At 60.0% G+C, this 16,643-nt stretch overlaps 3 protein-coding genes across 3 annotated transcripts; all 3 read right to left on the reverse strand.

Annotated features, from left to right (window-relative positions):
* Nucleotides 1-364: 364 nt before the first annotated feature.
* LSCM1_04455 (uncharacterized protein) lies at nt 365-2,404 on the reverse strand (the record flags this gene model as incomplete). The annotated part of the gene is made up of 1 exon (XM_067321963.1): nt 365-2,404. One exon carries the CDS (start codon nt 2,402-2,404, stop codon nt 365-367), a length of 2,040 nt encoding a protein of 679 aa, XP_067177058.1.
* Nucleotides 2,405-4,098: 1,694 nt separating this feature from the next.
* Nucleotides 4,099-5,235, reverse strand: LSCM1_04456 (uncharacterized protein; the record flags this gene model as incomplete). The annotated part of the gene is made up of 1 exon (XM_067321964.1): nt 4,099-5,235. The coding sequence occupies one exon, from the start codon at nt 5,233-5,235 to the stop codon at nt 4,099-4,101; it is 1,137 nt and encodes a 378-aa protein (XP_067177059.1).
* Nucleotides 5,236-9,648: 4,413 nt separating this feature from the next.
* Nucleotides 9,649-16,068, reverse strand: LSCM1_04457 (uncharacterized protein; the record flags this gene model as incomplete). Its single annotated transcript, XM_067321965.1, has 1 exon — nt 9,649-16,068. The coding sequence occupies one exon, from the start codon at nt 16,066-16,068 to the stop codon at nt 9,649-9,651; it is 6,420 nt and encodes a 2,139-aa protein (XP_067177060.1).
* Between the last annotated feature and the right edge of the window lie 575 nt (nt 16,069-16,643).

Consider the following 16,643-nt stretch of genomic DNA (forward strand, 5'->3'; position numbering starts at 1 on the left):
CAGAAAAAAGGGAGGAGCACCACTCAGAGAGTCGAGGAGGAGACAGTTGCGAGAGGAAGAGCGGACGAGCCAGCGCGAAGCACCGGAGAGCGCACAGAAACCGCTGCGGCCCACACCTCTTCCTTTCTCTTCCTAATGCGAATGGGGTCATGAGGAAATAAGTAAATAAAAAAAAGAAAAGGGCAGCGAAAAAAAACAGTGGGGAAGGGAGAGAGAGAGACAGACAGACAGACAAAAAAAGCCCGATCGTCATCACACCGACACACACACACACCTCCCCCTTCTCCCTTTCGATTGGTCGCCCTCTCACTCTCTCCCCCCTCCCAGAGAGGTAAGCGCGTGGGAGGAGGTCCGGCTATCCTCTCTAGTCGATCTTGATGCTGCCGTAAATCTTGCGCACAAACACGATCGAGGCTATGACGCCGACGGCGCCAGCCGCCATTCCGTACATGTACGACACCATACCCATATAGGCAAAGAAAACCACCGCAGAAGCGAAGCTGCCCACGGAAACATGAGAGGCGAAAAAGACGAGCGAAATGCAGAGCATATGCAGGCCGGCACCGCCCGGCACGAGATACGCGATCCACCACCAACGATGATTCTCGTAGCATAGAACGTAATACAGGCACGAGATGGTAACGAGAGCGCAGACGAGAACCCAAATGCACGTCGTCACGGCGAGAAACCCAAACGAGTAGTAAATCTGCCCCTCCCACAGGTCCTGCATGATGTAATAGAGCTCAATGACGACAACAATAAGCGGCACAGCTGGCCAGAAGACGCACAAAAAAATGGGCTTGTTGATCCAATTTTGCGTCGGAATCTCGCGAGCAAGGCGGCCGACCCGCGTTGGGTTCGTGATGGGCTGCTGGCGGAAAGCGAAGGTGCCACCTAGCACGGTCAGTGGCAAACTCACGGCCACAAAGAGCATCAGCACTTCCAACAGCGTCATGAACGGGATGGCAGTCGTCGCGCCGTGCGCTTTGTTGATGACGAGGATGAAGAAGTACATGAGCAGCAATGCACCCGGCAGTGTGAGGCTACAGGTAAAAACGTGCTTCCACGCCCGGCAGTTGAGGTATTGCAGGAGCACACCGCAGACGTAGCCGCTAATGAATGATGTGAAGACGGCAGTCAGCAGGAGCGTTGTGAGCAGCGCGCCGCGCCGAGAGGGAGAGAGAAAGCCCATAAGTGCAACGACGAGCACCACACCAACGGTCGTAAGGATTTGAAAGCCATTGGCGACAAAGATGGCAAGCCAGTTCGCGTGCTGTGGCGGGCGGAATACGTCGGCATGGACCAGCTTCCACCCCACCTCCTCCTGCAGGTCTTCAGGGTCTTCGGAGTTGTATCGGTTGAAGTCCTTGTGCAGCGCCCGAAGCAGAGCCCCCACTACTGCACTTCCGATGAAGAGCATCACCATGAGCGAGAGGATAATGAAGAGGATGTGCCCGGCAGGGGCGGCAGCGGCAGCGGCGGTCAGATAGAAGTCCCAGCGCGTTGCCCACTTGATGGTCGGGTTCGGCCGCCACTTGACACTGTAAGTCCAGTACACACTCGTGTTGCTGTGCATCACATCCTTCATCTTGAGGTTGCGCGTTAGCGCCAGCGCCTCCGGTACGACGTCCATCTCGTTGTTGCATTCCTGCAGATCATCCCAGGCGATGCTCCTGGCCTTGACCTCGATGAAGACCACGATATACTTCCTATCTGCCTCCGCCGTCGCGGAGGTCGTCTTGCTGTCGTTGTTGTAGTGAATGGTAAAATCGAGGTGGTTGTTGAGCAGCGCCGACTTGTCGCTGGTGCACTTCGCTGGCAGGCCAAGCGGAAACCCGCGCTGCGCGTAGATCTTCACGTCTCTGCCGAGTTTCTTGGCGCACTCGTTCATCTGCGTGTTCTCCGGGTCGGTGGAAAAGACGGGCAGATTGTCGATGTTCATGTGTACGCGGTACCACTGATTGATCATCTTGGTGAGATTTTTTGATCTTTTACTCCGAATTTTTTCCGTACTGGCGGCGAAGTCGCAGTTCGAGAGTGGCATGCACTTCACGTCCTTCTTCATCACGGCGGTGTAGAGCGAGTTCAGCATGCGGTCTCCCCATATAATTTCGCCAATGGACTCCTCCTTGAACTCTAGCGTCGCCGGTTGGCAGAAAGGCATTTTTGTGTAGTCGATAGGAAACATCTCCGACGAGGATCGCAGCGTGTTCACCATAAACTGAACGGTCTCGCCCTCTTTGTACGCCTTCTCCGCCGCGCCTGGGACATAAAAGGCACTTGCGGGTGTCGCGCGCGTGACGAGTAGCTGCGGTACCACCATCAAGAGGAACAGCCGCAGTAGATGCCTCGCACCACCACTATCGCTGCAGCAGGGTGGCGCACATCGGGCGGAAGCGGACATTTTCAATGACCGATGCAATGGGAAGTGGGTGCTCACTGGTCTCACTTCTTCACGGTTCGTGCTAGGCAGACCCGTACGCCGCGCCAATTCGTGCTCGCGCGTCTCTGTGTCTTGGCTTGCTCTGTTCCCCTCACAAACCCTTAGCCCCCCTCCGCCGCCTTCGTGCTTTTTGCTGTGCTATTCGCGCTTCTGCTCCCTTCAGCTGTGAATCACTGCTCGCCTACCGGAGAAGGGAAGGGGAGAGGGAGGGCCGGGAGGGAGTTGCGCGTTTCTTGTGCTGCCTTTTTTCTCGGATGGCTCACGCTGTCTTACCGCCACTGATGCATACATATATATATATATGTGTGTGTGTCCACGAAAGATGCTGGTAGCTGTGCTGCCAGCGCGATCGATGCCTCTGCCACTCGTGACCAATCTACTCGGTGGGCTGTACCCGTGCCCTTCTTCTGTCACGAAAAAAGGCACGCGAATACACCTCTGCGCTACCGAGAATACTTCTCTCTCTCCCCTTGTGCTGATCAAGTTCAGCAAGAGTTCGAAGCGCTGTGACTCTGTCCAAGGATGTGAGGGGGAGAGAATAGCCAACGAACTAACTATATATATATATATGTGTGTATGTAAATATATATATGAGCCTGTCTGACCGAAATGGAGGTCAAAGATTGAAGGGTGGGGCGGCGTTGGGGGAGCGCTTGGAAAAGCCAAGACCGACGCCAAACTGCCAAGGCGGAGGAGACACCGCGCAGGGAGGGAAGTCAATATGATGAAAGGCAATGAAGAATAAGGCAACGTAAAACAAAAAGCGGCACAGCTTTGCAGTGACACAACGGCGTTGCACCACCCAATAGAACACAACCGTCCAAGGTGGTCCGTGCGTGTTACGGGAAGGGAGGGGAGGCAGCAGGTGTGGTGAAACAGAGGATACAGGCGGCTGCACGGAGGGTAATGAGGCGCATGTGCGTGCGAGGGTGAGGCTGGGATCAAGAAGGTCATTTGGGGCGAGGTGAACGCATGAGAAGAGCGGCATGGGAAGGGTGGCATGTGCTGCGAGGCCCTTACACTAGGAGGGCTCATTCCGAGCGTCAGGAAGGCATGCGCGTAAATGCGCACGTATTACGAAACGGGTGCAGATGCGAGGCGCAGAGACGTAAGGCAGCCGTACGTGCGCAGCTCATCAGTGGTCGACTTGAAGCCATGGATTCCCTGGCCATGGCGAACTTCTATGAGCGACTTCCACCTCCCCCCTCCTACATACACAAACAGGCGTTGGGATCGACAGGAATCGACGGCCCACGGCGCGATTCCTTTCTGAACGAAGAGAGAGGGGGGAGGAACTGCTTTGCGATTTACCAACTCAGTGCGCATTCTGCTGGGCACCAGGCAGCGCATATGTGCATGCAGAAGATCGACGAAGGACGCACACGTCCACAGACAGAAAAGCCACAGACGTGCAGAGAAGCGTACGGCATACGCTCGAGGTGTCTGCCACCGTCAAACGGCAGGAAATGTGCGTATCCTCTGCCACAGCTATGAGGAAGAAGCTCTATCCAGAGACACAGCTGTGCGGATGTGAGAACCAAGGAGGAGCGTCCAACACCACCACCAGCAGCGGTAGACCTTTTCGAGCACAGACACGCAGATGCGCGCGCGAGCAGAAGACAGCGTAGCCATAGAAGGGGGTGAGAGGCGCACTGTTACACCGCCTTGTGCTTGTGTATCACTTCCTCTGAAGGGCGACTCCCGTCCACTGCAATGGCCTTGACATTGTTTGTGCTTGGCGCAGGCGCGGGAAAACGAGCGCGGCCGGCGGCGTCGTGAGGGCTGCCGTTGCCATGAGCATCAGCGCAGCCGCCGAGAGCGTTCGGCCGCGGCGTCTCGCGAAAGATGACGCGCATCTCCTCGCCGATCAAGTCATCTTCGCCGCGGCAATCCTTGAGCCACATTGTCGTCGTTGGCGGTACCCCCGCTCCGGTAGCCGCCGCACCGCCGCCAGATAAGCGAACCTCCTGCAACTCCTTCCGCCGGCACAGAACGTAGGTTGCGGCGTACATGACCGACATTCCCAGCACGCACGACGCCCACCAACGTAGGCCGCCGCCGAGCAAGCGCTGAAGTATGATGTTCGTTAGGAGCCAGTACGAGACGTAGATGGTCAATACGAAGTCCAGCACAAGCTTGCGACGTTGCAGGAGCGCCGCTAGGGGGTATGCACACAGAAGCGCCGCGAACAGGTGCTGAAGGTAAAACCGGCTCTCACTCTCGCCGCGCAGCCGCTCAGCGATCGGATCGTCGTCTTCGGGGAGGGCGATATCCTCGCCCAACAGGCCATTTGGAAAGGCCTCGAGATGTGCCAAAGTGGGGGCCTTCTGACCCTCCGCCGTGGAGCCACGACGCAAGCCAAGAGGTTCTGCAAAGAGGGACGCCAGAGGCACGTGAAAGCAGTAGCTGAGCAGCTCCAAGAACGACAGCGACGCAGCTGGTGGCCCCGTTGTCCGTACCTCCAAAAAGAGTGCGTCTTCTCTCGGCAGGTCCAACACGTTGGCGCCTCGGCTTACCACTTTGCGGAGCTCATAGAGTGGCTGCAGCGCTTGCTGCGCCGTATCCTCGGGCGCAGTATACGGCCTGCCCTTTATGCCCGGCAACATCAGCCCACCTTTGGCGATTGGCAGTGCTCTTGTCTCTGCGCTCGCGGCAGCGCCCATCGACAGCTCCGCCATCCCGAGCACCACACGAGCCACGCCAAGCATGACGAAGAACAGGCTCACTGCATGCAGCATTTGTAAAAGGAGGAAAGTAGGGTTGCTGATGGTGCGGCCCAGCCCAATCGCCATCGTTGCGCTGCCCCAGAGGGGGCCCTCAAGAAGGTGGCAAAGGGCCCTGCACGCCCTGGTGTGGGTATCGGATGGCGTGTAGCCGCAAGAGAGGGTCTTCGTCTACGTCAGAGGGAGCGGAAGGCAACGCTGTTTGTCAAGTCGCGCGAACGGCGAAGCAGTGCGGCCTAGAAGCGAATAAGCACACACACACACACAAAAGCAGAGCCGAGAAGAAAGATGAGAGATGTGCAGAGGCCTTTCGTCTGTATGTGCGCGCATATAGCAGTGCCCTTCACGACGCCACACGCGCTCATGCGCACAAAGATTGAGAGCAGTAGGGCAAGGTGCGCAAGCAGTGGCAGCGGTGGTCAGGCCTGCACAAAGCAGATTGAGTGACGTACGATTGCAATCGAGGAGGAAAGGAGCTAATGTGCAATGGTCTATATCACAGAGTCCCGCGTTCGCGTATTTACGTTTGGCGTGCGCACGTGTAGAGAGGGTTGACTGCGTGTCTGGGAAAGATCAATGGCAGACGTGCCTGCAGAGGTGGCGATAATGATGCAGAGGCAAGAGAGAGAGGGGGGAGAAGAACCGCAAAGGGCCATCACAGACCGGGCGGCCGTGGCGCCCTCGTGAGGTGGGGCCGGCGGTGGAGAATGTTTAGGGACGAGGAGAGGAGAGAAGCAGGAGCACGTCGAGTTGCGGCATCGGCGATCCACCCAGAAGAGCCACATGTAGTACGACCCGCGTCGAAAACGAAAAAAAAAAAGGTCCGCTGCCGCGGTGTGTGCATGCGTGCAGAGAGGCAATCCACCAAGGGCGGAAAAATGGGGCATGCCGCGTAGCCATCGTAAATGATGGAGAGGAGACGGGGATGGGCGGGGCGGCAGCTCGGCCATCGCAACATGTGATTCCTTCACCTTTCATCGGGGTCGCTTTGCCATCGCTGTGCATGTAAACCAACATCGTGAGGTGAAAGAGAGCCGTTGCAGCAGTTGAAGGAAATGTATAACGGCAGCGGCCACGCGCACCGACAGAAACCTACAAAGGCGTCCAACTGCGCCAACGCACGTGGCACGAAGGTCGGCACCTCGTCGCCAGGTAGACGATGCCGCATCCCCTCATTGTTATCCACCTCACCTGCAATGACGGAGGTGACCTCCCTGGGGGGAGGGGGGAGGAGGAATCTGTCCGCGAGCAGGTAGCTCGCTCTTTGTCAGAGTGCCCATTTTTTACTGGTGCGCAGTGATGGGCTTCGGCAACTCTCTGAAGAGGGCCAACCGCTCTCTCGCAGTGGCCTGTGCTCCATCGCGCACTCACATGTGCCCCTGCACGCAGGCGCGGAACGCCTCTTTGGTTGTGGGGTCCCAGGCTAGTCGTGCACAGTCTGGCTGCGACTCACGAGTGTAAGTGTAAAGGCCCCAGCGCTGCGTCAACGCCTCTTTTCTCCAACTGCAGTATTCGTCCACGCATAAGAAGCTCACAGCTTCAGAAGCTTGCTGTTGTTGGTAGCACGCGAGCTTTTGTCGCCACAGCCACGTGTACTGCCCACTCGCGCCATGACGCAACTGCCGCTCCACGAAAAAGAGCGCTTCTCCACGCGCACTAACACCGCCGGGAAAACGGATGTAGCCGGTTCAAAAAGGGGCCACTCTGTATCCGCCAGCTTCACTGAGCAGCTGTCCTCAGGGCATCCGTGGCGCACCCATAGCTCTGGAAACGGCGAGGTTTCACAACTTCGCATAGAAAATGTCGTATGCCGCCGCAAAGCAAAGGCCACCCACAAGGCACCACAAATAGGCGTGCATGTGGCGAGCGTCGTCGAAAACTTTTCCCTCCGACAGGGCGATCACCACGAGCAGCAGCAGCGCACAAAGCGGGTGAGAGCTCCGCCTCTCATCACCGTTCATGTAACCTGCCAATCGCGGCGCCTTCCACCCAATCAGAAAAGAAAAAGCCTTGTGTTCGCGGGCAAAGTCCCTCGTCACCCTCCAGAAGCCTCCGCCCGCCGCCTCGTCCACTAGCTTTACGTCTCTGAATCGCGGCAGCGGGAGTGGCGGGAGGGTGTAGGAGAGGAGCCCTGTCCTGTGTGTATGCGGCGTCATCAAGGGTCGGCGCAGCGTCCCCCACAGCATGGGTTGCACAAGCAACGCCAGCACAACCCTGACAGGAGATGCACTCGCAAGGAAGCGTGCCCTTAGCCAAGGGAAGTCCCCTATGGCGGGGCGGAGAGGTGAGGAGTTGGACGCGGCGTCGGGGCGCGCTCGACGACGTAGCAGCAAAGCGAAGAGAGCCGCCGCCAACAGAAACAGCCCTCTGAACTGCCCCTGTTGCTGTCATAGACTTCATTCAGTCCGCCGCCAGCACCTGAGTCGACCCCGCTGCTTCCCCTCAAGCGCGTGCTTTTTCCACCCGTGCTATTGGCCTACATCGGCCTGCCGGACAGCAAGCCGCTACTGTAGTGCCGCCGAGGTTGTGGCAGCCGCATTAGCGCCGGCTCTGCACGAGGCTGTAAAGAGCGCAGCTTGCTCCCACATGATGCTCCGCCGCAGAGGCGGAGGGGACGCTTGTGCGGTCAATGAAGTGGTAGAGGCTGAAAAGGTCGACCGTGGAGATGCTGCTGCCGAGGCGTTGAGCGACAAGGGGCGCCTGGCCGCCAGAGCTATGCTGGGCCCGGTTGGGTGCAGAGTGCTCTCCACGAGAGGCGCCACTACCCCCCACACGTACTCGCCGAACTCCTGCGTGTCGCATCACAACCGCAGAATACGGCACACGTTTCAGTGGGTGAGCTAGGCGTCGGCCAAAGCGCTGAAAGGACACTGCGCATGCGTCAGCGCGAAGACCGACGCATGCGCATCTCAAAAGCAGTCAATCCAGCAAGTGACCAGTATCACAGGGCGGAGCAAGAGGTGGCTGCACCAGCCCCGAGTGCTTGAATAAGCGATGAGGTGCTCCTCCACAAGCGCAAAGTCTGTGGGCGGCAGCTTTGCGAGAGGAGGATTGGTGAAGAGGGCGGGAGGAAGGGGAGGGGGAGCACGGCAACCCTAGGAAACGCACCAGTCTTCTCTGTCGCCTCAGCAACGGAAGAGGCGATACAGGGCGGCGCAAGAGGCGATGTTGCAGGTATGATAGAAGGTATCGTACCGCTTAGTCGGCGAGAGGCAGAGAAAGAGGGAGTGCGAAAGCCCCTTGGGTTCGTCGACGGGGAGGCAGAGCGAAGAGACCGACAACAACTCCCATGGCAGATGTAAGAAAAGCGCGACCAGGGCGGAGGAGGACAAAGGGGTGCATGGGCCGATGGGGAAGGGGGGGGCGGGCGGGCACAGAGAGGCTTGGCGCTTGCAGGTGCGCGTGCGCATGTGTGGGCGTGAGCACCCGATGTTGCAGTCGTTGCCTCTGGCAGTGACTCCATGTACTCCCCTACACATGAATCGCAATCAGCATCGTCGCCGTGTGGCGCGCAGCCCTCGCTTTACCGAGCGTGTAAAGAGGGCAGGGGGAAGCAAGTAAGGAAATGCGCGCATGTGCGTGCCGCCGCCCAGAACATGTCGCAGTCACACAACGGGCACTTTCGATGCACACGTTAATGGAGCTATGCGGAAGGGCATGCACGAAGCAGCGCATAGCAGCCCCGGACAGAAACGAATGCAGCCGCAGCAGCAGCGGAGGAGAGAGAAACGGCCAGGGAGAGTGTGCAAAGGTGGCGCCTATAGGAAAAGGTCGAAGAGACTTGAGCTTTGTGCGACCGCTACCAGCGCATGTGTCTGTGCCACAGCACGAGACACCCCTCTCGTTGATATGTAGCCGCGAGCATCGCTCTGGGTCCGCGCGCCGCCCACGCCACAATCATCTCAAACGGCTCCAGGGGCTCCGCAGCATGTATCACGAACACAAACAGAAAGGAAGAAGGCGGCCTGCTGGGCCGCCTTGAGGCTGTCACGCTGCCGACAGTACTCGCACGAGAGAGATCCGAGCGAGGCGTCGGGACGAAGGGGAGGCCGGGGGCCCCGAGAGATCGAAGCTGTCGCTGCAGATCGAGATTCAGTGGCGCTTATGCGAGAAGTCAAAGAGCAGCGCGCATTCCCACCCTCACGTGCGCGGAAGCGCGTCGATGCTTGTCAAGTTTCTGCCCTGGTCGTTCCCCCTTTCCCTATCCCCCTTTCGGATGCCTTTCGTCGCTCCCATCAGCGTCGCAGTTCGTGGGAGAGGGAGTATGGGGGGGGGGGTAGCGCAACTGTATGAGGAAGAGGCGCAAGATGACTGGCGATTGCGCTGCAGTTCATATCGGCGCATGCACGCGCACCTGCGTGCCCGCTGGCGAAGCAGCGAAGGACGACGATAGGTACTCGAAGGGGACGTAAGACGAGAAGGGCGTTCTTCTCTCTGCTCCATTAGCAAGTCTTTCCCCACGCTTCCCCATTGCAGTTTCCACTACACTGCTTCCTCGCCGCGACTCGCCGCATCCGCGGCGGTGCCCACAGCCAGTCTGAATAGCTCTGAGATGGCGTTCCGTTCCTCTGGCGAGAACGGGGTCGTCGCCTCCACACGTGAGCGCAGATGCGCAGAGATTCCTGACAGCAGTGGCACAGAGGTGTGACGGTTCACAAGCAGCGGCACCGTTTCTTGAAAGGCCGTCATTAGCATGGGCAGGTTTTCGTCAACCGCCCGGAGTGCGCCACTAACGACCGTGTCATCTGTCTTAGCGGGTGTGGAAGAGTGCAATGGCAGCGATGCAGACCGTGTCGGTGCCGCCGCAACTAGCGCTGCGGCGAGCGGTGAGACGCACGTCCCGAAGACGCGGACGTACTGGCCAACGTCGACATCGCCGTCATCATCGAGGTCGTCGCGATCCTCCTCCTCCTCGCCATCCTTCACAGCTTCGGCAGCGCCTTTTTCGCCGTCGTTGCTTGTCTGCGCAGTGGAGTCGTCATCCTCTGCGGCACGCGAGACGCTCCATGATGCAGATGCTCTTTCCTGTTCAAGCGTCGTGGCCACCAGTGCCGCCTTGGGGTACGCATAGCACCCAAAGGCTGCAAAGCATGTCGTCATCGCAGAGATCGCCTTGGCCGGTTCGACTTGTGTGGGGTTGCTAGTACTCAAGCGCACGGCTGCGTAGTGGGCAGATCGTCTGCTCTGGAAGATGAGCGGCTCCATCGGCGCCCTCGGTTCAGCCAAAGACCCATAGGCGCTGTCACCACCGGCCTCCTCTGCGTCGGCGCCTCTCTCAACGCGAACGGCGCGCACCCACACCGCGTGAGGAGCAGCTGACGCGGACACCGCGCACTGCAGAAGTGGGCGCAAAGTGCCACGCTGTGTCGCTGTGAGGGCGTCCGGTGAAGTGGATGATTGACCGCTCACATCTGTCTTCTCCAGGCACGCGCTCCACGCCGCTAGGGACTGCAGCCACGGCAGAGGTGACGCCCCCTCCGCCTCGGCAGCGGCGGAGGCTTCCATCCACAGATCCTTGAGTCGCTGCTCCACTTCCGACGCGTAGCGGAGCACCGTCTTGGGCAATGGGGGGACTGTCGCGTCCAGCGAAGCCAGCACAGCCTCTGTCACGTCCACGCTGACGTATGGCACCGAGCGCGAGCTCGGCGGTGGCGGCGTCGGTGCCGACGCAGCGCTGCTACCGGCAGCCGCATGGGACAGCTGTTGCTGGTCGTACCACTCTAATGTGTGCTCAGCACACGCCACCAGCGCCGCCGCTCGCACCGCCCAAGGAACGCATCCCAACAGCATCCCCATGAGGATCAAGTGAGCCAGCTGCAGCGGTAGCTCACGGTGTCGTTCAACCAGCCTCGTCATGCTTGGAGGTGCCTGCCCCACAGCAGCGCCCTTTCGCTTCTCCTCGCCTTCCGTCACGTCAGGCAGCTCGGGAAGGCAACGGCATAGGACCGCCAGTGCGCCAGCGAGCGGCGTGGGCACCCCTGGAGAAGGAGGGCGCGAAGTCGCATCCTGCTCCTGCCATGCCATCCTCGCCCGAGGCGCGGCGCGGGCGAGGCCGTAGCTCGTAAGAAGGGACACGAGCGTCGAGGGAAGGCACTTGGGCTGGGCTCGAACACTTTCTGTCTCACCCTCTGTCGCGACCGCCGATCCTCCGGCACCGCTGGCGGAGCCGACCCACCTCTGCAGCGCCTCAACGCACCAGCTCGTGTAAAAGGAAACTGTTTGTTCCTCATGGGGAGTGAGGGCGGTCCACCGCGCGGTGAGATGCCCAACTTCGAGAGGCTTGATAGGCTGCGCGGTGCGTGTGCTTTTGTGGGCGTCGCACACTTGCGCATGCAGTCGATGCACCACCTCCTCAGGGTCGGCCAGCACCCGAAAAGAAGGGATGTGCAGCTGCGGCTGCTGCGACAGAAAGCGGTGAAGTCTCTGCATCGTCGGTGCGCGCTGGACATCGCTGAGCAGCTGCCGAAGCGCTTTGTGAACAGAATCGGCCGCGGAGGCGGTGGTGGCGGGATCGGTAGTCTCGCACGCAGCATGATACAGCACCTTCTCATTACCATCACAGAGCTGCGTGATGAACGCGACACCTTCATAGGAGATAAGAGGACCGGCCGGGCCGTGCGCAGGGAGAGCCGGCGTTAGCTGCGAGATCGCTGCTGCCGATGAGTCGTCTGCGCGCGCGTGTACATTGCCGAGCTCCTCTGACGGCGAATCCAACCTTCTCATCTCTACGCGCACGCACAAGGGCGGGTTGTGCATGGCGGCCCACATCCGAAGCAACCACAGACAGCCATGCGGCGTTATTTGATTCCTCACACTGTCGTAGATGCACAAGGTGCGCTGCTGTCCGTCCCACCAGCTGCGGCGCGGCGTCGGCACACTGCTGCTGTTTGGGCGCACGACCAAGAGAAGGAGCTGAATGCCATGCTCGTAGGCACGGTAGCGACTCTCCGCTGGCGTTACGTCGCTGACGCCGCGCATCGTGTACGGCGTGCCGACAAGCTCCTTGAATGTCACGAAACGCCGCTCGTTCGGAGAAAGAGCCACCGCCTGTGACGGCGTGTCCTCTGTGGGGTCAGGCAGTCCAGCCATCCGGCACAGCTCAAGCAGTCGGCGCCGGGCAAACTTATCGCTCGGCATCTTATCGGCCATCTCTAATGCGGCGTTCTCGGCCACAAGGTTTGAGCGAGGTACCCTTGGGTGCACTGGAGCGCTGACTGCCTCCTTCACCCATGTCTCACTGATGCGCGTCACGTACGACGCACAGTGGTGCACAAAGATGCCCCACAGGGCGAGCACCTTTCGGTCTCTCAGGCAGGGTAGTTTTGGTACATCTGGGGGCTTTTCTTTGGCAGCGGCGCACGTTGCGAGATAATAAAGCCCCGGTGGAGACGGCGTGTCCGTCTTTCGGGGGGCTTTGCTGCCCAGAGGAACATCGTGGCCCTTCACAGCTGCAGCCCTCGAGTACTTGCGCTGCCGGCCATACTGATTGAAGACGGGAATGCTCAGGGCGTCCAGAATGAGCAAGGCGTGCTTGCAGCAGAGAAAAAGCGCCTGACGCTTCTGTGCAGCACAGCCAACGGCGTACCGCTTGCCGTACGAGGCTGGCAAAGGTATCTCAACAATGGAGCGATATATAGTGCCCAGCTTCGGGTGCTTTACCACGTACTGACGCACCATTCGATGAATGTCGGAGCCGTTATGCAGAAAGTATTCCGCCACCATTCGAAGTGCTCTCCGGTCTATGTCCGTGTGATAGACGAATTGAAGACGGGCAATGTCGCATAGCGTTTCATCGTCCACCTTAGTAGCGCCCGCAGGCGCCGCCGGTGCTGAGTGCGGAATGCGAGTGGGCAAGGCCGGCGACGGCACAGGGGTTGCAGGCCCAACAGATTCGCTCATGAGCGCCTCGCGCGCCGAGGCGCATCGCTGCGCCTGCGCACAAGCCCACGCCGGGCTTTCACGTGCAACCTTGCGCAGTGGCGGCGGTGTACGACAGAGCGCCCCTGGAGGCGAGGCTGCGCCGCGCACCAACGGTGCCCACCGCCCAAGGGCCCGCGCTGTGTCGGCGTGCTTTCGCTGCAGAAGCGCATGATCGTAGAAGGGCAGGCCTGCTGAATCAAGAAGGACCTCCGCATGCGCTGCGCATAAAAGTATTGCATCGTCCCGGGTGGGGCCCTCACCTTGCGCAACGTACTCCGACACCTGCAGTGGCCCCGACTGCGGCGACTCTGAGAACGCTGGGGGGCTTGAAGCCAGCGCGCCAGTCGCACTCACGTCTGCCGACGGTAGCTTCCGCTTTGCTTTCGACCTGTGGCGCAGTGCGACGGGCAGCACCACCCTCGCTACATAGAATGCGTGCCTCGCCGAGTTTGCCGGATGGTCGTCCACGCGTACAACAGAAAGCGCCAGTTCGAGCGACTTGCCGTGGCGCTCCAGGTAGTCGCGTAAGCGAGTGGTCGCCATTACATCAGGCTCCCGTATGGACGGAAGCGTGTGATTGTACGTAGGGCTTTGACGGACATCTAGGTCGGGCGACACGATAATGCGGCCATCAGCGTCCGGCGACGCATCCCACTGCAAACGGGGAAGTCGCTCTTGGCATACGCGTAGCTCCCGCAAGAGGTCGTCTTCACGATTTAGCGTGCACGCGACCGTTCCAGCTTCCTCGGACAGTAGCGGGATGCGACTGGCAAAGCGAGAGCTGGCGATTTCCACATTCATGTCCGTGGGCAAGTACCGTCGATCTCTGAGCTTCAGACCTGAGGCGGCGATGCGGCCCACAAAGCCCTCCATGACCCGCACGGGTGCTGGCAGGGACTGTGGCGGGAGCTGCGCCGGGATCAGCATGGGCTGCGCTGGGTCGTGGAGAGGGATCTGTGCCCGCATCGCGAAGGACTCCAGCGCCTGCACCACTGCAGCATTGCCGTGCACTAAGCAGAGGCGATTCAGTGCTGCCAGTGTCCGCAGTGCGTGCACGGCAGCCGCCGACTCGGCAAGGCGAATTGTGTAGGACACACCAATAGCAACAAACGAGTGCGTGTAGGGGAGCGCCGAGGGGATATCGACGCCCTGTGCCGTGTCGGATGCTGCCTCTGGTGCAGCCGGTGCTGGTGTGGACGTTTGAGCTGCTTGCTCGCAGCTCGGTGTGGAGAGCGGCACGGTGATGGTGGCCCGAAAAACACGCCGGTCGCGCTGGCCCATTTCTTCGACAAGCATGAGTGCCGTCAAACAGGAGTCGGTGGGGGAGATGGATGATGTGCGGGCAGCGGCTTCAGCGTGCGTGGCGAGTCGCGGGACGAACGGCTCTACGTAGCGCTCCAGCAGTAGGCGCGCAGGCTCAAAGTCCCGCAGCGACGGCTCGTCTGTAAAGTTCCGTACCGCCAATATTGCGCGCTGGTGCTGCAGCAGCATCGACTCCACGGAGGGTGGTGTGCTGCAGGCCTGAGCCTCTGAGGCACGCTTTGACGAAGGAGAAGCACCGAAGTTCCGTCCGTCTCCGTCAACCTCCGTGATTCCATCTTCCGCACCCACACGGAGCGGGACCCCGGAAGCCGCACTACCACGCTCCGGTGTCACCATTGTTGCTGGTGCGACCGTTGACGGATGAGGCTCCTCCACCAGCTCCATCGGCGGAGGTGATGGAGCGGTATACTTGTATGTGCAGTCACCCGGCTGCGTGCACCAGCGATGCATCCTCGCGCACTCCACAGCGTGTGCCGCCTGATGTTCATGGTTGTCAGGGTAGAGAGCAAAGCCAACGGCGTCGATAATGAGCTCCGCGTGCATGCAGGCGACCAAGACGGCCTCTCTGCGAGTAGAAGCCTTTCCCATCGCAACGCGCTTCCCAAAGCGTGCGGGCAAGGGAAGGATAAGCTGCGCGAGGAAGACATCTTGCGGTGTCGCTGAATTCCGGCGTCCGTTCACATCTTCGCCGACATCCTCGCGACTGGCGGCACCGTTTCGGGAGCTCTTGAGTAATATGAGGCGCAGGCTCGACTTGAACGGTGTTCGATGAATCCGAAAGAAGCGCTCGATGCGCGCGTGACTGCTCGAGTCCAAGTGGTGGGGTGATGCTAATGTGAAGGCGAAAGGGGCAAAGCCTGTGCGCTGCACCGGGATGAACTGAATGCGGTCGATTCTCAGGTCTTTTTCTTGTCGCTCTCGCGCAGACAATTCTAGCAGCTGCAACGGCGGCGGCGACGGCGTGTCAGGTGGCGGCACCACCTCTGCAGACGTGACTGGGGTACCACTCGATGAGGCGGTAGAGCTGCTGGTCGTAGCTTCCGGCATTGGGGCCCACCGCCCTGCCGCCCGCGCCGCCTCGGCATGCTTGCGCTGCTTTGATGAAAGCTGGAACAGCTGAAAGCCCAGTGCGTCGATGACGCGCTCGGCATGCATGGCAGCCACTGCCTCGGCCTCCTTGGCCGTCGGTGCGAAGCCCTCCCCGTAGCGCTCGCCGAACTCCGCTGGCAGTGGCAGTCGCCATCGAGCGTGGTACTGCGTCGTCTTACCACATCCCTGCACCTGCCGCACCTCCAGACCGATGACAGAAGAGGAGGGGGCGGCGCCGCTGGCGCCAGGCGCTGATGGCGGCAGCAGCCGTCTCACAAAATTACTCACCTTGGCCTTGGCGTACGAGTCGATGGCATCGATCGCCTCCAACGCTGGCGCAGCTGCGTCATTGGCCGTAGATGATATCGTGGAGCTGCCAGAAGCGGCCACCTTAGGTTCCGGTAGCAGCACCTCCACCTCCACATCAGACCAGTCGTCGGCGCCGCCCTCGACGCGCGTCGAATCAATCGATGTTACGCTTAGGGGGCGCTGCGACGATGACGACCGTGAGCGACGCTGCACCGACACGCTTGCGTAGGCCATCGGTAGCGAATGTACAAGTCGCAGCATTGCTGCTTGAAGTGTTACGGCGCGGTGCGAGGAGGGAGCGAAACGCCTGTACTCCATGACGCAGCGGTGTTGCAGCGGAAGGGCGTGGCATGCCGGCTGCTGCCCCGTCGAGCTCCCGAGAGGAGCGATGCGGGGTACACAGGCATCTGCTTGCCTTCTCCTCACAGATACATACAAGCGAGGAGGCATAGCATGTGATAAACAAATTAGTTGCCGCTCGTGAGCCCGCCACTCACTCGAAGGGAGAGGGAGAATGAAGTGCAAGCGCCGAAGGCATCAATGGCGACGTAATCACACACACACACAGACACACGAGCACAAGCGCCCAGGCACGCTCACAGCACTGAGGAAGAGGAGGCGGGATAGTAGAAGACGCGCCACCCCCCACCGTTAGGAGGAGAATCCGGGCACCACCTAAATATATGTATGTATTTATATATATGTATGTATGTATGCATATATTCGTTTGTTGCTCGGGGTGATGATGAAGGGGAGGGGAGGGAGGCAGTGAAGAGAGGGGGTGCGGGGTGGCATACATCAGGAAGGGTCGGCCACATGCATAAGAGCATGCGAGG

Source organism: Leishmania martiniquensis, chromosome 29 (genome assembly GCF_017916325.1).
Source record: "Leishmania martiniquensis isolate LSCM1 chromosome 29, whole genome shotgun sequence".
NCBI lineage: Eukaryota > Euglenozoa > Kinetoplastea > Trypanosomatida > Trypanosomatidae > Leishmania > Leishmania martiniquensis.